Raw genomic sequence first — 27,151 nt, 5'->3', positions numbered from 1 at the left:
AAACGGGAAGACCGTGTGCTTGTGGACCGGCCTACTGTTGTCTGCGACTGCTTTTCCTTTAGATCTTTTTGTTGTTCCAGTTGCCACCACACAGCCAGAGGCTGGACTTTGTTGATCGGGTCCAGATGACACAGCAGAAAAATTGTGACTTATTGATGCTTATAAATAAGCAGTCCACTGCTGGCTTGTGCAGGATGGAAGCAGACAGACCTACAATTCATTCTGCTCCCTTTTTTTAGCCCTACTTCATAATGTTCTTGTGTTTAAGTTCATTTCAGACTGGGTATTTGTTTACCTGTTCTGTTGATTAATACAGTCTAGTTACTGTTTGTGTGGCTGCTAAAAATGAAAAACAAACAAACCGACATCCTCTATGCTTATCTCTTATGTTCAACATGCTTTCCAATCTTCCTCTTCATCTCCGTCTTCACACCTCTGTCCTTCTTTCTGTCTCCCTGGCTCATCCTTTTATAACTGACATGGTTTTCTGGAGCCCTTTCTTGAAAGAGGCACTTTAAAAAAAATAAAATCCTTTATACTCGATAGGTAGTAAGATTAGTTCTGATGTCCAATGAAGGGTCAACCTTGTCAGATAAAACAGCTCAAACTGCTAATAATACAGAAAGGGATAATTTTCTAAATATAATTTGAAACCTTAAAGTCACCATAAAAGTACAAAAACAACATATCAAATGTTAAATCTAATTAATCACAATTTTGCTAATTTAATGTTATTTTTGCATGAATTTGATGTAAATGTCAACATTTTTAAATAGTTGACACTTGCCATCATTTTAATATGTGTGTGATCTTTATTAGTGATGTTGCATAATTCATACATTAGTTAGCTATAAACTCAGTTTTCCTTGTTTAGATTATTATAGTCTGAATTATAGTCAATGTGTTTGATACTGGGATTACTTGTTGAGATTATTTTTTTAAACAAACTAGTTACTAGTTAGCCATTATTATATGAGTTCCCATTCATACATAACAACTTGTGTTAAGCTATGTGTGTAAAGCTGTTGCTTCTATAAAGCACAGGACATGGCAGCATCTGTACTCTCTCATCCCTGGCCTCAGAGCCTCTCTCTTTAAAACGGCCTGTCTCTTCACCTCTCCCTCCCTCTTACTCATCATGTCTCTGTTCCCTCTGCAGTCAGACCACCGTCTGATCCTGTGGATTTTGACATTAATTCAGTAGAACTCATATAATCCCTTGTCAGATTATGGAGCCACTGACACACAAGTACACACAAAGAGACATGCATGTCCGTGAATGCACGTATGAGACGCACATGGACCATGCAGAGATTTCATGTTGAGTTCAGCATGTTAATGCTCTTACCTAATGTACATTCCTTCACGATTGATGTCCTTGTAAAAGTTCTGCAAAAACAAAATGAAAGGTTGGGTAAGTATAATTTGTGTCTAAGTGTGTATATATACCAACTGGTTTTTGACATTTTGGTCTATAAGCGTTTGCGACAGTGACGCTTTGCTGTATGTGTGTTGTTCTTTATGCTTCTGGTGGCTTGTGTGTTTTGATCAGTGGTGGTATGTATGCATGTTTTCACAGCTTTCCCATTTTGAGGAAGCTTAATGACATCTACAAAGAACAGAGGAGTGGCATGAAATGATGTAATCCCAGCTCTCATTACCAGCAAAACTAACACACACAATAATGGACAGAAATGCTTGAACACAAACACACATTTACAAACTAGTGAAAAAAGAAAAAAACAAGCTTGCTTATTATAAGAGCAGAAAGTCCAGACACACAATTTGCATACTAATATATTCTTTAATTTTTGCAAATGTGTCCCTGATTGCACTGATGCTATGCCGTGAACCTATTTCATGCCGTAGGTAGCTCATCATGTTTCACTTTAGCAGCAATCAACACATATTGTAAACACCACACACATTTCTAAGGCAGAAATGAGAAAAGAAATGATAAAACACACCTACTGATTTGTATGCATAGTAAATTATTTTCAGTACTGTGCTGAAATACTTGGACACTGACAGAGTTTTCCCGATTTCATCCTTTCAGAAAAAGAAGGTTCAGTTATGTAATAAATGAGAGCTTAAGTCCAGACGCTCATTGTTAACCCATTACAACCTGATAAGAAATTGGCACTTTGAAATGTCAAACTGGATGTTGAACATATAATATTTAAAGATTTTCAAGACACGTTAAAATTTATAGATTTTTTTCGAATATTGATGACACGGTCAATCACTTCTAACAAGCAACTCAGTCACAGAAGTAACAAAACTTTAAGTAATGGCTGGTCAACTTTTTGATCTTTTCTGTTAAAACCACCACAGTTGAGCTTAGTTCAGGTCTACCTTAAATGTGAGACTTCATAGAATTAAATGCAGAAGGTTTGGCACAAATCAAATGTCTCTACTTTTGCCGTACACAAATATAAAAACCAGATTGTACCAGGGGCTCTTCATTATAGAAGCATACCATAATCTGCATTACACTGATATACTGCCTACATAATGATGATTTTTTAATCATAACTAGTCAATTCACAGCACCATATTAATTTTGAAGCAAAATATTTGATGCTCCTAATGACCATAATGAAGACGGGAAAAAATTAGTAAGTCTAATATGGACATTAAGTTCCAGGTCAGGAGGTAGTTTGTGCCCATGAACATTTGCTTTCTTTTAGTTTGTCCTTTATTTTGTTCTTCAGCCATGGCATTTGCTATGCATGTTGTGAATAAGTGTACCAGAGTTATTTATATGTTTACAGCAATCAGGTTGATTACTTCAAAACAAAATGATTGCTGGTACAAGCAGGACAATTATTCACCAGGGGATATAATCTGGAAAAAAAAAGACTTTGGTAAACAAGTTACTTACTTATTTGGGCTAATAAGTTTGAAATAAATTCACTGTTATTCAGAGTATTAATTATTATATCCAACATAGTGATTGTTAAGTCATGCAGACTTTCTATGCTCAACATATTAATCTACAATGCATGCTTGTATAAGATGTAATATATACATCTAAATATTCTTACACCCCTGTTGTCTGTAAAAAAAAATGTAATCCCTTATTTGTGCAGAAACAATGAAGCCTCAGCTCTGAAATAATGTTTTTTTTATGAACAGATTAAGTTGAAATTCACTGTTTCCAGAAAGACAGAAAAAATAGCAGAAAAACTGGAATCTGTTTATGATTTTAAGCAAGATGTCTCACAGCATACTGTTAAAGCTATACATCAGTTTCCACATGCAAAGAAGTAGAGTTTTCTAAAATGAGTCCATCAACTGAAGCCAGCTCAGTTGTACAACATTTCCCCCTTCACTGAAGGCACATCAAAGGCTGAAAGACCTGAAACATGAAATAAACACAGATGCAGAAAAAAAAAACAGGAAAAGCATCACAAGTTCTAGACTTCAGGCAGTTATGGCCTTCAAACTGATTAGCAGCAAAACATCACAACTAAACAATTTATTTATGGTTCTGCTAAGTTTGACTCTATAAAAACATGGGGTTCATACTTGTTAAATACTAGAAACCAAACTCCTCCTGCAATTGTAATAAAAAACCCTCAAATTAAGTTTAGGAACTCACACTAATTTTTAAAAAAAAGGAGTGAATTTTTTGGTAAAGCTCAAATAAACATAAAACACAGCCAGTAACAGAAAGTTAGCAGAATTTATTTTGGCCTTTTATTTCAGCTTGCTTGGTGTCTGTTAAGAAATCTATCTGTGTTTGAATATTTGAAAGTGTATGTGCATGAAGAAGCAAAGCAAATACTGTATGCAAGTAATTGTGTGCCAACAAGTGTGTTACCCCTCAATGAAGTTTGCCTGGGGGGTATAAATATGAAAGCCCACTAGTGCTTGGTAGTCTGCAGAAAGGATTTTTCAGCCTAGTCAAGTAAATGAAACAGAATAGTTAATGAACAGTTGCCACAGGTTACAAAGTTACAGACCAGCAGCCTTCTTTTGAGATGGAAAAAGTGAATCAGAAGCCTTTTGCATTACCTTATCCCTCAAAATATTTGCATATTAGAAAGGTCATTGAAGATCTATTAAAAACCAAAGGAAAAAAGGCAATTTGGAATCAGGAGTTTGTCTGCTGTGAAAATGGTTGCACAGTGAGAAGGGGTCTGCCACACACCCCGAGAACATCACAGGGAAGTGTCTGATTAGGAGACTACATGAAAGCAAGTATGTGAAACAGGCAGGGGCTGATGCAACTCACTGTAAACAAAGACTAGAGATGGAGATGAAGCTTTGGATCAATCAACACACAAATTAAATGTGGAAAAGAGATCTTGGTTTTAAGAGACACGTGAGCAATACTTCACAATAACGCTTTTAATCAATTTCTCCCATTTGATATAGATCAGGGCTAATCAACTAGGTCCTACGAGGTCCACAATTGAGCAGGTTTCCCATGTATTCCCACTTCACACACCTGAATGAAATTTAATGGAACCAACAGCCTATCAGGTTCTGCACAAAGACTCATTCATTTGAGTCAGCTGTGTTGGAGCAAGGATACACGGAAAACCCGCTGGATTACGGAACTTGTAGGATCTAGTTGAACCCCTGATATAGATAGTATTACCTACTGAGATCTCTTTGTGCATTTGTGTATGTGTGTTAATATCTAACAAGCATCAACCACAACTACAGCACATAAATTATAAGGTTTAGTCAATAAATGGGAATCCATGATAAGGCGCAGATTTGAAGCATATGGCGATTTTAAAATGCTATGCAAACACCAGCGAAGCACTGTGTAAACAAAACAAGGTTTCCAACATCATGCTGACATTCGGACCAAATTCTTGATTAGTCCTGTGCATAAACTGAACACTGCCCTGATAAAAATCCATTGTTTCCTATATATGAGATGTATGAACTTTCTGACACCTACAAGTCCTTAAAAAAAAGGCAAGTCAAAGGCCACGTTACAGGTGACTGCTGATTTCAGAGAGGATTTGACCTACCAGAAGATTGACAGTGCAGCTCATGCGGTTATTGCGGCTGTCATCGCCCATCACGGTACGGTAGTCAAGGAGACGGATGAGGAGACCCTTCACCAAGGAGACAAAGTGTTGTACCTGTGGCTTCAACATGGGTTTCTCTGCAGCACAGTCCAGCAAGCTGGCAGACAAGCAACCACAACTTAATAACCAGTGGTGTCTGAATGGGGTTACTGTTCAATGCTGCAAGTTTTATGTATGAATGTACCGCTAAGAAAAACCAGGGATGGTAAAAGTTGTATTTTTGAGTTAGCAGGAACACCAGTTTAATTTTTTAAGAATAGCCTGCAAAAACATAAACATTTCTTGAAACATTATTGTCCTACATGGTCTCCAGCAGTTGCATGTATCGCTCGTCTCCTTCTCCACCTTCTACCTCGTGATCCAACTTCAGAATAATCTCATTCTCAAACTGCAGAAAAGATAAAAGAAGGTAAGAAGGAGATAAAGGCATGTGGGAGACAAAAGGTAGATGAAGAATCCAAGAAGAATTGTAATTAAGGTGTCTTTTTACTTTCATGTGCAACCTCACAGAAGATCAATGGCAGAAGACAATGCCTGTGTTCCTGTGTGAGTGCAGGTTTTGTTTCCGAAAAGTTACTTTGCCGCTATTTTCCAGAGGTTTAAATGATATAGATGTTTGTTCAAATACGACTGTATATTCACTGTATGGTACTGTATGTTCCTGAATGTGTTTGAGGAGCACGAGGATGCACCTTGTGGAAGTTTCCAAACTGTGCATTTTCACAGGTGATCATGTCAAAGAAGATGGGAATAGTGGCTCTTCTCAACTCCTCATCAGGGATCAAAGTCATCTCCAGGATGGGACCCACCATGCCGGGGATAAAACAGATCTTATGACTTCCTGGGAGACACACATTCATTTGTATGAGAACTTTATAATTTGACCCTGGAGATTTATGAGACTTATAAGCATTAATGCAAAAAACAAACAAAACAAACAAACAAAGAAAACTGCTGCATATACTTTAAGATAGTGCTCACTGATAGAGGGAGGTTTGCATACAACTATGTGTACAGGTAATTTAGTAACATGAAATCTCACAGAAGTTTTATTACCACTTTTAACTACAACTATCATCACTTTTTATGCACAGGGAAACCATTTTGGATTTTAAGATGAGGCTGACAAAGTTCCCCTGACTTTCTGAGTCTAACATCCGGATGCCTTCCAGCTGATTTCTTCCCTCTGGGAACTTTCTGAAATTCTGATTTCTAAGTTCGCACATGATTCACTTTTAGCCAACAGGAAGCTATAAACAAATTCTGCCTCATCATGGTAATAATTTAAAACGAATGAAAAATATCTCACAAACAAAAAGAGCCAATTAAGTTATCTGTCTGAATTATGGACTGAATTACTCTACTTTCCATCTGCAGATCATTTCCTTCATTATTCTACGTACAGTTTTCTCTGACTTCTTCATGAATAAAAAGACATATTTTATTAGCATGTGACGGTTTTTTTTTTAAAGTTCAACTTTACTATTATGTTGTGTGGAAAAATGTCCACAGATTCTTCACTGTGTCATAAAGTGCCATGACTAAAATACTTACCAAGTTTGTACCAGATGTCACGTATTGCGAAGCCAATAAGCCTTCTCATATCTCCATATCTGAAATAAAGTATATGACGGAGAGTATGAGGGGAAAATGCAGAGAGAAAGGAAGAAATCAGTTCCACCAGTTTATAAATACTTTTTAATCAATAGTAATCTTTGCACCTACAGACACTAAACAAGCCGTTGGGAAAGATGATGCTACACAACTTCACATCAACTTAATTGGATGTCTGATTACAGGTAACAGCATTTAACAGCTAGGTGCATTAGCTCAGGAAGAGTAGATATGGTACAAGAGGAAATTAAATGTCTATTCCATTACTCGATCAGAATCTTGTTCCTCTTGGTTGGTGAGAAGTGCTGAAGCTGCAGAGACTCCTGGGTAATAAATGCCACTGCCAAGTGGAAGTAGTTATTCCACAGCTGGAGAGGGATGGAAAGTGAATAAAATAAGGTTTTATCGAGAATGAAACAATAATTATCCAAGGAATATAAAACAAATGTAATCAATATGACAGAGTTTGCAAATGTAAAAGAGAAAATACACTTACTTGCACTTCAAAGTCATCATTATTGAGGAACTTTTGGTTCATGGTGTCAGCATAAGTATTGATGGCTCTCAAAAACACTCTAATGGGCACAGACACACACACACACACACATATGTTGTTTCCCCAAAAAATGTAAATTGTGTTTTGAGAACAGTTTATTAAGTTGTATAGTATAGTAAAACTCCATCATAAAACTTTTTAACACTTCTCAGACTTGGATTTAAATATTGAGTAAAACTTTAATGTTAAAAGGAGATTTTTTTAGGTTCAGCTGTCAGACTACAATAAATCATACAGTTAAGACGGATCTGTATGAGTAAACCGAAGAGTTTAGAAGTAGTTGCTTTATTCTTACTATCTTAACTCTTTCTTTACATTCCTCTTTAGATTTTATTTTACATTGCCTCTAATTTTCTCCCTTAGTGATGGTTAAAAATAGAAGTAAAAAAACACTGGGATATGCCACAGTTGTAAAATAGTTTGTTATTGGAGGAATTGACATGTGAAAGCTGCTCGAGCCTGCAGCGTTTTCAAGACAACAATATAATATTACTTCAGATTCAAACCTTCCTGTTACATGTATGTTACATGCAGGATAGTAATTTAACAAAATGTATATGTGGCTGTTAGCTGATACTGTGAATTCTTTTAACCTACTTGGCTTTACTTGGCTTAAACACAATCTATCAACATTATATAGAACCAAATGGCTTTCCTCTTGTTGTCCCCATTTCAATTTTTATTTGGTGGGTCTCTATATCTGCACGTCTACCTAAACCCTAGCCAGCAGACTTCTTATCGGCATGTGTTTTCCTCTTCTCCCAGTTCCATTTTACCTATTGGCTTTCCTTTCAGGCACATCCTTCGCCTTTCCTTTATTTTCAATCAGAAAATTCAACTGATAGCTTTCACTCTGTCAGCTCAAAACCCAGACACATTTGTCAGATCAACCGTTTTTATCACAGCTGTCTTAGTCTCACATTTGCTATCTTTAACTTATCCGTGTGTCGATGGACAAATCACTGTGGATGTCAACAATCCTTTAAAATACAGAACAAACCTCCACTGAGCCAAAAGCAAACCATAATAGGTCTGATGTAGCCTCTGGAGCTAAAAGAAGCCTGCATTCTCAAGTTCTCTGATAAATATGTGTGTGATAGATTGCCCGCGGTACAACACCTGTTCTGCACCATAATCATGGCCATCCAGTCCGAGGGATAGACATGTTTCCCAATCAGGTCCTTGAAAAGTAGAAATGACTCCATCATGAAGTCCTGTTTTAAAAGGATGTGACAAAAACAAAGTTGTCAGTGCATGAAATTAGTGGAACATTGAGCAACCCAGTTTGGGTGGTTGGACATATATACATATATACATATACATATATATATATATATATATATATATATATATATATATATATACATATACATATATATATATATATATATATATATATATACATATACATATATATATATATATATATATATATATATATATATATATATATATATATATATATATATATATATATATATATGTATATGTATCTCACCATAAGCATATAATTAGCAAAGACCTATAGGTGTGTGTGTGTGTGTGTGTGTGTGTACTTACAACCAGATCTGATGTTCCTGTGAAAGTCTCTATGTATTTATCATAATGCCGATCATCCATCTGACTGAGGATAGCTGTCATGCAGGCAACAACTCTGGACTGCAGATGCAAAGAGAGAAGAAAAGGAAGACATCAGACACAAAAACACTTACTTTTGCTTTGTGTTTTGCATCGGAAGCAAAATACTTAAGGAAAATTTATTGCAGCGTCACGTCCAAGGTCAGTAAACAGAATTTGACAGACGGCTTTAGACCAGTTCTGTTACTTGGCAAATTTATGTCATTACCATTACTGTCGAAAAGCATTAACATCATCTCACTGCCTGCAGGAAGAACAGCTATTTCAGCAAGAAATTTCTTATGTTTAATGTTAATTTTTAAAGATGCGAGTCAGTACCACATTAGCATAATTGCTATAAACAAACAGAACCACTGCCAGAAGGACCACCGGGCTCTGCAGGTTCTCAATTATATTTAATAGTTTAAATTGTGCAAAACTGAAATAATTTCTGAAAGCTTTTAGAATTTTTGTTTACAGCTGACTGTGAAAAATGGGCAAGACAAGTTTACCTGTATAGAACGTACAAGAACATACATGACAATTTAAAGTATGTTTTATAAAATGTTAATTAGCATTATCGGGGGTAGACAACACAATATAAAGGGAAACAAAATAATATTAAGACATTACAAAAATCATAAATAAGATAAAATAGCTCAATTGAATCAAAGTTATTAGAAGCAGGCAACAGTCTGGATGAGTTAAAAGTTTCATACACCGCTATGACGAGGTGTCTAGAGGTCTCTTCTTTAAGAGTCGTTTAACGGCAGCTTTCTTTGGTGACTTTCTTTGGGAAAATGCCTGATGCCAGCAAAATGTTAACTATTTGTAGATCCCTTATAAAGGTAAAAAAAAAAACCTTTTTATAAAATCAGATGGTATCATGTTGTTGATAGGACTGGAGGATTTTTAAATCAACCATATCATATTGTGGCAAAATATTAAAGATATTTCTAGATATTTGTTTGCATAGAGTTAAACTTTTGTCTCTTTGGATTTTTCACTCAAAAAGTTGCAGATTTTTTGCATTTCTCAATGGAGAAAAGTTCTAGACTTAACTGTTTAGGATGTTTTGTAATTTTTTTGTTATCTTAATAAACAGAGTAAGAGAATTGTTGACATCCTTATTTATCATTTCAGACAACTGCAGCTGTCTTGCACAGCTCATTGCTATATTTTTGCAGGCTTTATTTGTACAACTTACAGTGACTTTGAAGTTCTGTTTTAATGCACTAATGTTCAGCTTTCTTGCATTCTCTTTTCAAATTTGTAATCACAATGGCGTTTCTTCATGGTGTCTTCTGTTTACTCAAGTTGCTTTTTATTCTTACTGATGCAACAGAATCTATTGCATTCAAGAGTTTCAATCTAATCTAGGATTCGTCAGCCAACGCTGCCCTTATTGTTGGTAACAGAGCTATAACATCTATAAACTGAATAATGCATCTTTTCTTAACCAAGAAGCAGGTTGTTTGAACATTTTGAGTCATCAGTATATCAAACAAAATACAAATAAATGGTGAGACAAGACCAAATTCAGTAACCACACCAGAGGAAATATGAACAGCTTAAAAACATCCAGGTCCAGAGGGTGATCTCGAATGCATGTAATTGTTTGTTTCTATTTTAACCTATTTCAACAGACCCAAATTCCCAGTTAAGATAAAACTGACATTAAAATAAATTTTATAAAAAGTATCCAGGCATTCTGTGAATTATAAAAATAAAAAAATAAAAAAAAAACTAGGAACTTAGGGACACCTCTTAAATATCTTTTTTCCAAAAGTAATGAAAAGGCCCACCTTAAATATAATGTAAATGTATGCTTTATAAAGAAAAAGACAGCAGGGATGGTAATCAAAAACCAGTGATGTGATTATGTCAAATAAGAGATGTGTTCAGTTTAACCCCTGAAAATGGGCAGTGACACTGTGTGATGTTTAGAAATATGAAGGAACACATAAAAATCATCTTATGTAACAAGATATGAAACTTCAAACCAAACTGTATTTTTTCAAGTAAAATTTACATTAGCAGGTTTTCTGTTTATAGTTTTTAATGAGGCATTCACTGCTCATTACGTGCATTGGTTTCTAACTATGGCCCATGGGAGCACACAAAGCACAGAGACTGGCAATACGGGGACTTTGTGGATGTGGAAGACAATAAAGAGAGAAAAAAAATGAAGAAGCAATTATCATTATTAGAAGCGTAACACTGCGTGTGTCTGCATTTGGATTTTTCTGTAAAAAATGGAGTTCACACATGGAAAAGCCACTAGTTTGTATGTGCTTCCTCCATATAAAAAACATTGAGTGCATCCCAGCCTCTAGCGGATGTTATGGCTAGTTTCGGTTTCAAGGATAAACCAGAGCTTGAAGACAGTCTTCCATCTCTAGTTTGGGAAAACTCAGTGAAGTATGTAAATGGATAAACAGAAGTGCATAAGCAGAAAGCAGACTGCTGGTCTTGTGTTTGAGGCCTGCCCTCCTTTAGGCCAGACAAGTCTATTTGTATAACACCTTTCATGTAGAAGATTATTCAAAAAATAAAAATGAAATCTTGATAAAGTTATATGCCAAACTTTCCACAACAGGATGCTGAGATGGGAGATGTGTTATAAACAAATAAAGTGAAGAAATCATGAGAAGGACAAAAACTGATCAAAAAGAACCTAAATGATTATTTAAGATGCACATAAGTTAGATGTAAAATTAATCAAAATTTTATCCTGAATGTCTTTGTGTGAATGAGGTATAACTGGTGTTTCACTGAAGCACTTTGTCAATTTCTTTGGTACAATGACAGTAAAAGTGATCGTGATCCCTGGGCGTCATGTGAAATGACTCCACAAACCTCCAGTCAACGCTCTCCATGGAAATGACTTGTCCTGCTTTCTTAATCATGTAGTTATATGAAATTCCTGGTCTCTCTTTGGCCCATTAAATTACCCACTGTTAACCTAACATAGTACTGGGGAAAGTTTTAAGATGGAGATTTCACTGGCTTTACTTGAGAGGAGAGTAGGGACTTGAAGAGGAAATCATTGCTGTGCTTCCTTCTTCAAGCGTACATTAGTTCACACATCCATTTCAGGGAACAAAACAGATATGCAGGTATTCCTGCAAGCCAGAGTCTGGATAAATTATTCTGCAGTTGGCACCTGAAAAGGGAAACGTGACACAGAGATGATGGATGATGGATGCCTAATAGAAGATGAAAGATGAATGGCATCTAAAGTGTTGACAGTTTTCATCTCATCAAAATGAACAGGGTGTGTGTGCTTACTTTAATCCTTATGGGATTTTTTTTTTCCAGCATGTATAAAGAAAGAGACATATTTTCACCACAGGCAAATTTCTATTCCATAAATTTCTATGGAATACAGACACCAGAGACCCCATCAGCACACTCATACTCTTAATCTTTCATTTTCTTCCACACTTTTCCCTGTTTAAGAGAGCCAGGAGAGAAGTTGAACTTGACATCTAAACATTTATTTGCTGCTGGTACCAGTTTCTAAAATCCTTTACTTTTCCTTGAATCCATTTATTATATAATTATAACTCACTGCTAGTTATAAAAATGAACCTTTGCTGAGTAAAGCAGTGTTACTGGTGAGACAAGTAACACTGCTTGACATGATGGTGGGAGTTTAAATTATGTAATGAAACAAATTCATGTCTCCTATCTTCAGGTAGCAGACAGCAACAGAAAGGACCGAGCAGCACAATTAACTTGCCCTGTCTCTGTCCTCCATCTTTGCCTCTTTAGTGCTCAACGGCTGAACAGTAATAGGATTAAAAACCCACCCACACAGTCACTTACCAGAATTACTCCACATAAGTACTTTCTGGTTTCATGTTCACTGCACTTGTGTGTCTGTGTATGTTTGTGTTTTGAAGTATAGGTCACGTGTCATAGTGCCCTACTTCACTGTTATTGCTGCTCTCTGAGGACCTCTGGTCAAAGTCTCCTGTAACACCATCTGAGCACGACACAACCTCTCAAAGGGCTTAACTGCTCGTGACCTCTTGCATGGATGTGTCTCATTAACACATTGCAAGACAGGCTAAAAAAATATGGATGTGCCTTGTGTATATTACCAATGACAGGGCGATGAGTGTTGAAGCAGCGAACTTACACAACAGTGAAGAGATTAATGACAAAACAGGACACAGATGCTGGTGAGGTCTGGTATTACTCTCTACGCCTCATCCCACTTTCATTTTCTCTTCATCCATTCTCTCACTCTGGTTACTCTCATTTTGAGCAAATTAACAGCTGTAATTTCTGAGCTGCTACAAAAGGATGAAGAACTTTATTAAAGAAAATAAATCAAATTTCAGCCTTGTTAAAGGCGAAACCCAGAGGCTTCTATTTGAATTCAGTTCTGAAGAAATAATGTTTTGAATTAGACACAATAATTTAGTGTCAGCTTGCCCTTACCAGTAATGGAACTAAAGAGAAGATTTTGGCTTTAGGGTAGCGCTGGAGAAGAGGTAACAGAATTTATAAAGCCAAAACTAAAATGTACATTTTGAGAAGTAGTTTGCATAAAGACATCTTCCACTGCATATAATCTGAGGGCTATTAACACATTGTATGGTGGTGTAACACAGAATCAAGCTGAAAGATTTTACTAACGTTGACTGCAGACATATGCAGGCTGTGGTCAGCAAATACGCCTCCAACAGATGACTTAAGTGCAGCTGAGAAAACTTTAGCTTTCATCTTCTAAAATTACTATATTGAATAAAGAGTCACACCAAACTGACATATCCTGTCTGCATGCCTACATAAACACAAAAAACACAAGCACAAAAAAAACAAGTCCTCTTATTTATTGCAGCACAAAAAACTATGAAGCAGATTCAATTTAATTATGCAATTTTACCCAGGAAACGCACATATATAGTATGGGGCTCAAAATTTCTTGAGAGATTTTACTGAGTCTTCTTATTGGTATATAATGAGTATGTGTGTGTGTCTGATATTTTTATTAATTTGTTTCTAACTGAAAGCAGCTGGACAAGTCACAAGTCAAGTAAATTAAATTGAATTAATCTGATAACTTAGCTTTGCATCTGATAGCTTTTATAAGACAACAGGTTAAATCAGAGTGGTTTTGTTGGTATTTTTAAGACAATGTTTCCAACAGGCCATCTATAAAGTCGTTAAAATAGAAAATGGTTTAAAGTACTGCTGAGCTGTAATATGAAAGTGTGAACTATAACAGAAAATGGTCACACATGACGTTTGGTTCGTAACAAAGCAAGGTTTACAGTATTTGAAGTTTGCAATTTTGATCAAGGGTTCAAGGGTGGATAAAAATGACACTTGAATGATGTTTGTAATTTAACAAGTAAATAAAACTAGGCTTTAAGCTTTCCTTATGTTAAAAGTTAAATCACCAACTTAAAATTCTCTGCTTAAAGTTTGCTATCTCTGAGAGATACCCGGCAGGATAAACCAAACACGGTTGATGCAGTTAAAAATAATTAACATATCATTAATTCTAAATTAAGACGGAGCATTAAAGCATTAACTGTGACAGTTTTAATTTGAATACTTACTTTGTTCAGCTTTAATCATTTAAATGAACCCAAAGAAATGTTTCTGACATAAACGAAGTTGCCCCTCACTCATGAAGAACTGACATTTCATCCACTAAGAGGACTGGCAGACAAAACAGACAGTGGATGTATTTACACACTAAAAAAATTAATAAATAAATGTATGAATGAGATTTAATTTAAACTAAAGAGCCAGGGAGTTTAAGATAACAAAAAATCCATTCTCATAATTCCAATATCAAGACAACCGATGCTTAACATGGCTCTTCATTTAAGTTTGCATCCTGTGCTTTCTTCACCCCCCTTTTTCTTTCTTTCTCCCATCTTCTCTCCTCTCTTGCTCCTGTTGTGGTATCACCCGAGGTGGGAAATCATTACGCCGCTCTCATATGTGATTTTTAATCATTTTCTTTTTCCAAAAACCAGAACATGTAAACCACACCATCTGATTGGGAGCCTTCTGCACTCCTCCATGGACACACACTCAGCTTTGACCCATCTCTGTTAGACATGCATGTTTTTCTATTTCCTAGAGGCAATGGTGAAAATTAGAGGGAGGTTAAAGGGGGAGAGAGCTTGTGAGTTGTTGTTGATCAGGCTGTGCTTGTAAGAAGCTGACAAATAGCTGCCATGGGTGTCTGTATGTGCGTGCAATGTTTGCATTTGCAGTGTCTGTGTGAGCAGAAAGGTCTGTTCAGAAAACAGATCAATGCATGCACATTATCCTGTTTCCTGGTCAAGTATGAGAAGGCACTCATGTGTTGTGAGGGAGGGGGAGCATAGGAAGGGAGAGAGGTCAAGGAGGAAAGAAAAGTAGGTGTTGAGACGGGAAAAATGCAATAAAACATAAGAAGGATGTTTTCTTTTTACTCCAGTCTCCACATAACCAAGTCCTCCTCCCTCTGTGACAATGATATGCTTTTGTTCTCATCCTTTATTCCAAAATGTCAATTCTACTATAATGCAACTATGTTATGCTTTACCAAACCTTGCATGTCAATAAGCACACACATATAATTTACACAAACACATGTACACTGCCACCTGCACGCACATGCACATCCCTGTCTTGTTTCTCCAGAGGTCAGCGGAAACACAACACAAGGTGATTCAACCACTTTGCAGCGATGCATATATCACCGGTAACTCTCCAGTGGGGGAGGGGTCAGGAGGGACATTTATTAGGATTCTGTATCAAGAAACATACAGGGAATGGCAACATAATAACTCAGATTGCATCTGAATATTTAAATAACATTTCAGACATATTTCTTCCTGACTATCAGAATTTCAAATGTAGTTAAGCAAGCATTACAACTCACACTGCATTACATCTCTATTCCTCATGTGTTTTTTCTTAATTGGCCTAAGCTTACATTTTATAACCTAAGCTAATGACTGAGCAAATGTAAAGTGTTCTTTGTCCTGCTATATAATAAAAACAATTCTATAAATGATAAAAAAAATAAAAAAAAATAAAAAAAATCAGGTAAAAAGAGAGGGGTAAAAAAAACATTCAGCATTAATAAAACCATTTAATTGTAACTATCTTTTCAGGTCATCTAAATGTCTAGTTGTTGCATGACAGAAAAATCCTCATCCTCAGCTGGATTGAATGGGAGGAAAGACAGGCAGACAACAAAATCAAAGCAGGACGAGTAGTAGGGCTGCAAAACACAGAGGATGAGGTGAGTGTTAGAAATGAAGATGAAAGAAGACAACAGAGTGGTGGAGGCTAAAGTGGGACAAAGAAGAGGGGGGGCAGTGACTAAAGCACTCGGAGAGGAGAGTGAAGCAACCTGGGATACAAAGCAAAGGAATAAAACGGAAGGGTCTGTAATTCAGCAACGGTGGACTGCGTTCACACAGAAATGTACGGACATAAATAAAGTGAGTGACTGGTGCAAGAGTGTGCATCTCTGAGCGTGCAAGAGTGTGTGTGTTTGTTTCTGTACTGGCTGGACTCCCAGGAGCTGACACTTGTATGCTGCCAAAGTTTTGCTGGGCCCACCGCTGTGCCAGGGTCGGTGTAGGCACATACACAAACATGGATAATAAAACCAGGGCACGGCACGGGGATAAGCTTCCCATATGGGGACAAAAACAGCGGCGGGAAAGAGTGAGGCAAGAATGGACAGTGGAGGACAACGACAGAGGGACAACATTTCAGAGATTTCAGAGAGTTAATGAGAAAATTGCAGCAGGTAGAAACAGGGGTAGAAATCGATTAGGGAAAGGAAGAATGAGGGGGTGAGAGAGTGAGCAAGGGAGGGAGGATCACTAGGCTCTGCGAGCATGCGAGGATCAGTAGCGACAGAACCAGACGGAGAGAGATAGAGAGCAGTAAAGAGTCGGAGGAGCGCACCGCTGAGGACTAAAGGACTACCAGATATAAGACACATCAGGAAAAGGGAAGAGGCAAAGCATGCGGTCCAGAGGAGAAGAAAAGGTACGTGAGTGTCTGAGAAAGGCAGTAAATATTGAACATGTGTGTGCAGTTGACTGTGTAAGGGGAGTGAGAGCTAAAAAGCTTACAATGTTTTCTTCTTGCTCTTTAATGACCCTCTGAGGAATGTTCCCTGACTCATAGCCCATGGCTAGTACTTCATTTTTCAAAGCACATCATTCAAAATTAAAGAGTCTGCCTGGTATTTGTAATGGATGTAACTGAGATTTGTTTAGAAGCAGCTGGAAGAAGAGGCAAAAGGTTACACTTGACGTCTGGACCACAAAAAAATCACATAAAAACATATCTGACAAGGAGGAACTCCTTTGCTTCCTCCAGTAGATTCAGTGTAAGTTTGATTATTTCTAGCAGACTAAAACTACCTTCTGAACATCTGCTACGATAAGTGTATTTGTCTAAAAGAAGTAATCTGACCACATCACCTATACCAAACACAGAAGCACTATCTGTGTGTGTGTGTGTGTGTGTGTGTGTGTGTGTGTGTGTGTGTGTGTGTGGCAGGTGAGAATTCCATCTGTCACAGCAGAATTTAATGCATATGAGTGTATCTGTGTGTATGTGTACAGTGTGTGTGTCTGTGTGTTTACAGGGTGCTTACCCAGTGTGATGTATTACGCAACATTAATAAGAATTTTTGCTTTTAAAGTGGATTCAAAATGCTTCTGTGTGTGAGTGTAGTGTGTGTTGACCAACTGTTATGAAAAGCCGCACATCTGACCACCAGAGAGCTAGGAGAGCTTTAAAAAGACCTTTCCTACAGTAATGGTGCTCTTCTGCATCTGTGTGTGTGTGTGTGTGTGTGGTCCAAATATTATTTCTCCCCAAGTGACTTAATCAGGCTTAATAGTCATTTTGAGGTGACGCATTTTCGTTCAGGTGACAAAAAACAAACAAACAAACAATAAAAAAAAAAAAAAAAAACAAGTCCTGATCATGTAAATGATGAACTATCCAAGTTAAGGTTAGCTAAGCAGTTGTTAGGGTTAAGGTTAAACCTCCAGGAGATTAATGAGCTCTGAAGTCACTTAAACTTCCCAATACAGCTTGTGCAGAGGGATCTACTAAAAGAGTGCAGCTATGCATGACCTGTGCATACCTCTCTGCATTAATGTCATCAGTGAACTCAGATTATGGTTTAAAATAACAGTTTATGCATATTGGATGTGTGTGTGTGTGTGTGTGTGTGTGTGTGTGTGTGTGTGTGTGTGTGTGTGTGTGTGTGTGTGTGTGTATGTGTGTGTGCGTGTATGTGTGTGTGTGTGTGATAATATTCTCTCTTAGAATAAACTTTTGTCTGCACATGATGTGTCTAAAGCTCAACAAAAAAAAAAAAAATCTGCTTTTCTTCTTCTTCTTTTTGAAAACAAATCTGTTTTCAGTGACTGGCTACATAACATTAAGCTCTGGAATAAGACGCTACTCTGATTACATGAGCAACGTTTCTTCTGGCACGGGCTTCCGCAAATACCCACAGTATTTCTATTCCCATGTTTGACAGCTGTTTCTTTCTTTCTTTCTTTTTTTTTTTTTTTTAATAAAAAATGCTGCTCCTATTTCCCATTCCTCTCAAAATAAACATTTGGAGATTGCAGCCAAACAGCTCCATTTGAAATTCACATGCATGTCACATTCACTTCCAGAATGAGTGGCTTATTCAGATGATTTTTTGCATGCAGAGATGTCACCTTTTGTAATGAGTCTGATGGTACAGTTTCCCTCAGGCAACTCTTCTATGTGGCTTTTATTTGTGTGTCACTGTTGTACAATATGTGCACCCCTGGTCCCCTGGTCCTGTGCTAGCTAAACGTTCAGGCAGAGGTTTTGGCGTTATGTATGCATTGCGTTTACCTGTCTTAGTGGGTGTTTTGTAAACCATCTGTGTTTCATTGTATCATTTTTTTAATTACAGTTAGGTCGTTAAGTTAAAATTGCAAGCTAAAATAATTGTATGTAGTCTTTTATATCACCTTCACATATTTTGTGCACTAGTTAGTTTTATTTTGTAGGCACTGGCTGTGGGAGTTAACGTTTAGAGGGTGCAGCTTATACAGTATCAAGCATCATAAGAAAGGATCATAAATTAAGCATTTTTGAAGAAAAAAAACTTTTGTTTTTCAAACTTCAGACAACTGTAAAAACTAAATGAATCTGAAGGAGTTTAATTCACTGATTTCACTTCAATAAAGAATGGGAATGTGTTTTTAGGGTTGGCATAGACCACTCTGAACCGTAATCGGTTATGAATGGAAATCTCATGCAAAATATATCAATTCATTCTGGAATCCCAAGGATTATAGAAGAATCCAATCTAATCTTGTTACTTTTTAATGATGTTGGTACGGTCTCAATGTAGCAAGTCCCTGGGACACACAGGTGAAAATTTGAGTGTGTCGTAGAAAACTGAATGGGCCCCCGGTTTAAAAAAAAAAAAAAAAATTGTTTTATGTCATATATTCTTTTACTTCTTAAAGTGTGGTGTCAAACTCTTTTGAGTAGCTGGCACAACGCTGGTCTGAGTCAGGAAGGAGTGCGAAGCTACTGAAAGCAGAAATTACAGCTGTATAGTCTGCTGACCAGCACCAGCTTTTATCTTTGTCTTCAGTGGCATTTTTGGGTTCTTGTTTTCCTGCTTACTCAACAAAAAACAGGATCTTGTTGAAAGCAAGATGTATGCACATCTAAGCATCAGACGTCATCTGAGTATGACAAAATGAGTATTTTCAAAGTATTTTTCATTATTTTGTTACAGTACGTCCTCCAAATACTAAAACATTGACATGAATGAACTCATCATTGAGGAATAGAAATGTGAGTTTACTTACGACAAAGTTTGTATCTCTAAATGTTGAATTGACATCCGCAGCGCTTAGCTAGTTGCTGTGTAGCAGTTAAACTAGAACATGACAATAATGTGTACTGGTATCATGCCTGTGGGCTTTTTGAATCCGCAGAGGGTCCACAGTGCTTGTCTGGTCTGCTTACAACAAAGTTTCTGTGATTATAAATACAAACTGTTGAGGTGCGTCCCCGAGATGCATTGATACGGAGTTCACTTCATCGTTTCAGAATTTGAAGTATCAGATGGTGAGGTTGGTGAAGTGCACCAACCTCACTGCTTTTTTATCTTCAAAATGACAAAAGCTACATTTGAAGTAGTTTTAAAAGGATTTTTTATTAAAGACTGAAGTAATTTTTTTTTTATTCTCATTAAAAACACAAAAACATTTAAGTAACAAATAACATAATTACTGTAAATACAACATAGATGTGTAGTATATCATTTAGATTACTGATTAAATAAATGTATTTACAAAGAGATGTAAACAAAGTCTGCAAGAGTACTGTGTTGCTTCTGATGCAATGTTTTAAGGATGTAATCAAAATCTTATCCAATAATCCTTGAGAGGAAAGACTGTGGCGCAAAAAACAGTTTTTCAAGCGTAATCTCTGGTTATTATATAAACTTTTTCCTTATTGAAGTCTGTATATATAATCCCAGTAACATGTGGACAACTGCACATATTTGTCCAGGAGTTTTCACTGTTATGAAATTGTATTTATTGGTGTAACAGAACGTTTGTTAAATTCTCATAAGGATAAGGTTCATCTGATATGATAAAGATAATATCTTTGGAATAGTTTTAACATCTTTGTAAAAGTAATCTGCAGCAGCTTAGCAGTCTATTGATGAATAAAAAAGTAACTTCACACATACTGGAAATGAAGAAACATAAATGAGAAATAATGCAAATTCCAAAGTGAACAAACATAATCAATAGGTTACGACATTAAACTGCATTAGATTTCAGCCCATACCTTCCTCTAGAGAGTGGCAGATGATGAAGAGAAAGAATAAATAGAGGTTAAAGGAGGATAGAGAAGAAGACAAGAGAAGGTATCAAAAGAAACAAGTTTGTGCCTGCACATGCATGTGTGTGTGTGCGCGCGCGAGTGTGTTTCACTGACACATTAGCTGTTCTTCTAACCAGACAAACCGAACAAGTGATGAGAGAGAGATGAGATGTGGAGAAAGACAAAAGGACAAGAAAGTGAGAGGGGCAGGAAGATGGATTAAGAAGAGTGGGAAAGGACAGAAGGGGCAGCAGGATGGAGTGATGAGTGGAGAACAAATAGATTGAGGGTTAATGATGGAGAGACTGGATGGGATGCGCCGACAGGCTGAGTGATATGGCAGAAAAGATAAAGATGAGATGATGTAAGAGTATAGATAGAAGAGAGGGAATAATCTGGATGAGCACAGGTGAAAAAGAGGGATAAAAAGATGAGGTGACTGAAAAAAAAGAATGACTGAAAGAGAGACAGGGGCTCAGCCATCACACCGTGTTTGCCACACTGATAAGATGTTTGTGTGGTCGTGCATCTGAAGTGCGACCCCCAACTCAGACACTTTGTTTTCCTCTGTTAACTCACTAGAACGAGTTTTCCACTTTATCATGTTTATCTCTTTTTATCAAATATTTGGCGGCAAATAGCTCATAAATATTCAGTTTTATTTTAGCTCCACTGCTCTGCTACTCAACCACAACACACACTGTCATCTAGCCAACAACAAAATAAATGAATTAAGACAGTAGATGGATTTGTCAATAACGCCTCTTTTCCTGTATGGCACCCTTTTGTTTATTATAGGTGCATAACTGGTTGTAAATATGCTTACACCATAAAACCAAGCCGACGTTTTTTGGGAGAGTGGGGCAGGGTTCTCCAAGGGCCTTTCAACTAGAATAGAACATAGCTATGAATAATTGTCCTATTTTTCAGCTAAGCAAGAAAAGGGTCCAAAAGAGGTTATGAACTCTGAACAGTTCCGATTAACATGAGCTGGATATTTTTCCTGCACTCCCCCATCATTCCTGTTTTTACTGGATTGGAGTTTTTAGACAAGTTAAAGCAAGTCTGCAACTAATTAACTGACATAACTGGATGTTCTAATTAAAATGGATTTCCCTCCTGCTTTCTTCCCTCTAAGGAAATAGTTGCTTACTATTTCTGTTTGAAATATTCATGCATGCAAAACACAAGATATCAAAATCACAACACTCTAACTCTTTTAGATTCCCTCATAGATGGTATTATTGTCAGCATAATCTGAGGAATATTCAGACACAAATACAGGTTTGTAAACGCCAGATGTATCTGGTTTAATTTTCCATTTATGCACTATTGAATCCAAACTTGTGCAAACAGAAACACACACGCTTCTTGTAAATGTATTACACAAAAGCCAATGGTCCTAAGTATATCCACAGTGACCGTGCAGCATAGTAGGTGTTGCAGATGCCAGTGGTTTAATATTATTCATTAGTTTGAAAATTCCCTGGGATTTGAGTGTGTATTTGTCAATGAAAATCCATTAAGTTCTTATGCTGTGTGTTTTTTGAGCAGCTTCAATAGTTTGTTAAAAGCTTTGGAGAGACACTTGAGCCTCTCATTGACAGTGTTTTACAAAAAAAGAGTGCCTCAAACTATTCTTAGCTGCCTGAGACATTTGTTTTTTTGTGATATGCACATTAGCCTTTGTAGCATCTGGCTCTTAACTTAAAATGCTGATTAAAGTGCACTGTCCCTGAACAATGCAGTTGCACTCAATTAGAATGCATACAAAACAGGATGCGGAGAAAAGCTGAACCAGATTTTTTTCTTTTCTTTTTGTTTTTTAAAAAAATCATCATTACTTTGTATTTTGCTCTTTTGAGGCAGCAATAAATACAATGCCACAACACTTCAGAAGAGATTAAATCAGCAACCAATTAAAGAACTTAAAGTAAAGACAGATACAGGATGCGCTGCATACATGTTTTATACCTGCAATGCACCACACAAATCTGCACAAATATATTATTCACAAGCAGAAAGAAATGCTACACTTTTCCTGTTTGTTTGTACTAACTATTCCACACACGTCCAGTGATCCCAAACATTCAGCCAGAGCTGCAAACAACTATGTCACAGCTCCAGTGTGTAAAAATAACTACTGGTATCTACTGGTAAAAGGCATTACAGTATATTATGCTTTATCATATTATATAAGTATGTTTTTACTAATGTAGGATTCAAATCAAAGCTGTTGAGCCTTCGTTATCAGGACGAACCACAAAAGACACAAGCACAAGTCTTCCACAAAGTATTCCATGTATACCAGCAAGTCTCTAGTCGCCTAAAACTCACAAACCAAACACTGACTCTAGAGAAGGTCTTTTTTGCTTCTTACATCCTCTGTAGTTTCTCCTTTATGCTTGAAAGGATGGGATAAAGCAGGGGTATTCAGTTTATAGGGATCTGCTATGCTGCCACTAACTGTAAGTAAATCCTTCACAGTGCTCCTTTAAGCAAAAACAGGGGAACAAGGAGTCTTGCAGTAAAGATGTAGTCCCCACAGACCCCTGATCTCAGCATCACTGAGTCAGTCAGGCAACACGTGAAGAGACATAACAGTGAGTCAGCCTAAATCCACTGAAGAACTGAGGCAAGTCACACAAGGAGCTTGGAGCATCCTTTATACCAAACATCTACCAAAGGGGGTTGAAACTGTTTTCAAAGTAAGCTTGCACACATCTCTCTCCCATTACTTGTTTCTCTGGACAGCTTATTTGTTTTAAAAAATACACCTTTACTTAAAATTTTTTTTATATTATACCAGTACTAAACAGAGCAACTTACACGTCTGACAGCCATCAGCGGGCTGTATCAGAGGAAAAAGGTCTTCATGGTCCGATAGCTCATATTCAAATTCTGATGCTGGCATCACTTCAGTGCAAAGTGTCTTAAATAATTTCTTCTTGTCTGATGTTTTTTAATAATTATTCAAACATGAATAATTGAGTTTGATCTAAAAAAAAACAACTTTTCTTTATTGTGTGTTTATACTGATTTTGTTGATAAGTTTGTTTTATAATTAATATTTTTGCTCCATCTGTTTGTTGGATTGTCTTTGTTTCGTTTTCTGCTCTCCTCATGAACATGGATTCATTTAGCAAAATCATACCACCTGCTCTGTGTAACTCACCGTCTTTTTTTTTTTTTTTTTAAGAACTACTCCCCCATTCCACTTGCTACAGCTTTTTGTTTGGTTTTCATTCAGTCCCTGTTATTTCCTGTCAATAGCCATTATCTTATGTTAGTCTAAATTAAAGCTTTAGTTCTAACAGCTGCCTGCTTCCTTCCTCTTGGTCCTACATTTCAACCCTCTCCTCTTAATATCATGAACTCTGAGAGCTCATTGATTCGGTGGATGCCATTTGATGTCAAGTATGGTGATTGAAAGTTTCAAAGACTTTTAAAATCTGTGAGGTAGCGCTAATAAAACAAAGCATTGTACATATCAAAATCTAAATTATAGTTCCTCTTAGTTACTTCCAACCCAAACACCCAGAGGGGGAAAAACCATTACAGCACAACCCAAAATGCAGTGTGTGTGCGCCCTGTCTCACAAGGCCAATAAAGTGCTGTGTTTGTTCTGTTCTGGCGGTGAGTGGGTGAGAGATAGTTACTGGGTGAAGCAGTGTGATTACAGAGCAGTAAAGCAAGTCTTAGATGCCCTTACACACACACGCATGCACGCACACATGCACGGAGTCTGTCAATCGGCAGTTGAAAAATGAGGCTCACCTTGAAACGACAGGGGACTCGAGTCGCCGGAGCATTCAGTGCTCTGTTGCCACTGCAAAGGCGTGGGTGCACACTCGCACACATGCAAGCACGCAAGACTTGGCAGAGATTGCCTGTACTGGCGAAAGTTCTTTAACAACCAGAACTCTCCGACTGGTTTATTTAACTCATTGGTTTTATAAACTGATTTAGTATAAACCTCCACTCTGTCAAGAAATCCCCTGTGGTGTTTAAAGACTGTGTGTTTATGTGTGTGTGTTTAAGTGTAGGCAGTGATAGATGCTCAAATGTACTTGTAGAATGTATTGATTTCTGTCAAGCACATCTGAGATCTTTGTCTTCCTGCCTTTCATTATTTTTCTCTTCATGCATCTTTCATGTTTGATATTCTGTCATTATTATTTAATACCTCCCATCACACACTTTAGGAGACATCAACCTTGCTGATACAAAGCAAGTCTTTACATCTCTCCCTCTAAGACATTTCCTGTATACACACATGAATGATTATGAATTTATTTAATCCTGTCTTTGATTGTTCCTCCTCCATCATAATTCAGCACCTCAGCAGTCCCCCTTGTTCACCTCTCTAGGTGCATTGCCTTCATCCCACAGCTGACAGTGTTTCCTCCCCATCTCCACCCCGTTTATTTTGCACAGCCAGAGGTGAAATGTGGGTGAGAGAATAAGATTAAATATAGAGATGGGGGAGGAATAGAAAGACACAAGGTATCAAAGACAGCATGGCAGAGATGGAAAAGGGGGAGGTGTGTGGAAAAGTGGAAAAACAAACACAGGTAACAGTGAAAAAGTGATGGGAGGATAGTGTTGTTCAACAGAATTTAAAGGAGAGAGAAACCACAGAGAGTGTGTGGGGGGTAGGAAGACAGGGAGCAATAATAGTGTGAAACTGATTTCTAAGGGCACAGTGTCACTTTGTGCCTGGCAGCTTTCAGGTCGGAGGTGAAGAGTGACATGCACAGACACTCGCTTACAAAGCACAACAGCAGACAGAAACGTAAAAAGAAACTTTGTTGTTGCTCGTACTTTTCTCTCCATTATGCCTGCTGGTGCAAATACAAATACATGGAAATAGGTTGCAGTGAAATAATCATCAACTGCCTGAGTCTGAATCCCACAGCAAACTGGTCAACAACTCATAAACAATCAAACACATAAATGAGTATGCATCTGAAAAACCTTACTGTGACAGAAATCTGCTTTCTGTTTTCCCTGTCTGCATCTCTGCAGAGAACTATCATCATCATGTGCAATTTGATTTTTGTAAACAACACGCCTCAGTCCTTTTCTCATCCACCCAGTGGCTGCCTCTGGCTTTGTAAATGGAAAAGAAACACCTGGGATGTGTGTATTATGCCTAAAAATCTCAGTGGTGTATCTCACAACAATGATCATAATTATTTGCAATGTAACTGCTAAATACAAAAAAGGGTTTTGGTCTCTAGTTAATTTCACTTGTCATCACTTTTACTTTAAACTCAAGGTGGCAACAGCAAAATGACAACATCAACATCATTGTTTGCTTGCAAGACAAGGGGTGAAGCCGCTATAACCCAGTGAATATTTTATATGCAATTGAGCCAACTAAGAGTTTTATATAAATATTAACAATATTTACCAAAAGCATAACACCTGGACATGCAGTACTTTCTTTAGAAACCTTAAACACAACTATCAGCTAAGCTCTGACGGCATACTGTAGAGCAGCATGTACATTACTGTGCAACACTTATTTTACTCAGCTACATTTAAATATTGCTACATGTGCAGGACGCAGACCAAACAGCCTGTGACAGACACTGAACACACTCTGTTCACTGTTCTGTAGTGCTGCTCATGTGTAGGCCAACCAGCAGAATAAAGTGAGTTCATTCAGTTTTAATATTTAATGCTCTTAAATGAAAACTGGAAATCTAAAGGCTCTGACAATATCAATTCTACTTGCTGCCAGGGAAAGGAAACTTAAACGGATTAAATAAGTATTGTTCTTTAGCTCATGCTGTAAAAACAGCATGGGGATATCAGGCTAATAAATGAGTAAATATAAGTCAGTATGAATATGTGCACAGTTATGTGTACACTGTTCTTAATCGTATAAAGCCACATTAAATCAACGGAAATAAAAATATATTTTCTTTCTCATTTTGGGTTTGAGCGTACTATATGGTCAGATTTAATACGACACTATTATGTGTGGAGAAACATTTAGACAACAGGCAAAACAAACACAGATCAAGGTACAAAACTGATTTAATTAGCTTCTAATTTCATGGAGACTTTATCTGATTTAACCAGAAGCATCACTAGCTTCATGTGTGGCACCGAGGGATCAAAGCAGGGTCTGATTTAATAGATAAAAAAATAAATCTATCCCCAGGATCTGAATGTGTCTGATTAACTGATTCAGTTAGACTAAATGAAATGAAATGCTCCTGAACAGAAAACAAATTGTGTATGCATATTATAATAAACTCCATTTATGTTCCTATCTAAAGCTGACCTTTTTCTTGTCAAAATCTGCAGCTGAAATTATGCAATTCCTTGAAGAAAAAGAGGCAAATATTATATCTCCACTTACTTTTATCAGCTCATGAAACTGACAACCCTGTCAGCT

The 27,151-nt window shown here is 37.1% G+C and overlaps 1 protein-coding gene across 1 annotated transcript in view; it reads right to left on the bottom strand.

Annotated features, from left to right (window-relative positions):
• Window positions 1–27,151, bottom strand: part of dock2 (dedicator of cytokinesis 2) — a 105,244-nt gene that overhangs the window by 9,181 nt on the left and 68,912 nt on the right. Inside the window, exons 27-35 of the mRNA XM_079250555.1 lie at window positions 8,785–8,883; window positions 8,344–8,438; window positions 7,165–7,243; window positions 6,936–7,036; window positions 6,609–6,667; window positions 5,747–5,895; window positions 5,357–5,442; window positions 4,995–5,151; window positions 1,349–1,389 (exon numbers count right to left, since the gene is read on the bottom strand). Of these exons, the coding sequence (XP_079106681.1) occupies window positions 1,349–1,389; window positions 4,995–5,151; window positions 5,357–5,442; window positions 5,747–5,895; window positions 6,609–6,667; window positions 6,936–7,036; window positions 7,165–7,243; window positions 8,344–8,438; window positions 8,785–8,883 (866 nt within the window). The remainder of the gene's footprint in view (window positions 1–1,348; window positions 1,390–4,994; window positions 5,152–5,356; window positions 5,443–5,746; window positions 5,896–6,608; window positions 6,668–6,935; window positions 7,037–7,164; window positions 7,244–8,343; window positions 8,439–8,784; window positions 8,884–27,151) is intronic.

This window comes from Telmatherina bonti, assembly GCF_933228915.1.
Source record: "Telmatherina bonti genome assembly, chromosome: 12".
Taxonomy (NCBI): domain Eukaryota; kingdom Metazoa; phylum Chordata; class Actinopteri; order Atheriniformes; family Telmatherinidae; genus Telmatherina; species Telmatherina bonti.
The sequence above is the reverse complement of the archived record's forward strand: the minus strand, read 5'-3'. Positions and strand labels throughout refer to the sequence as shown.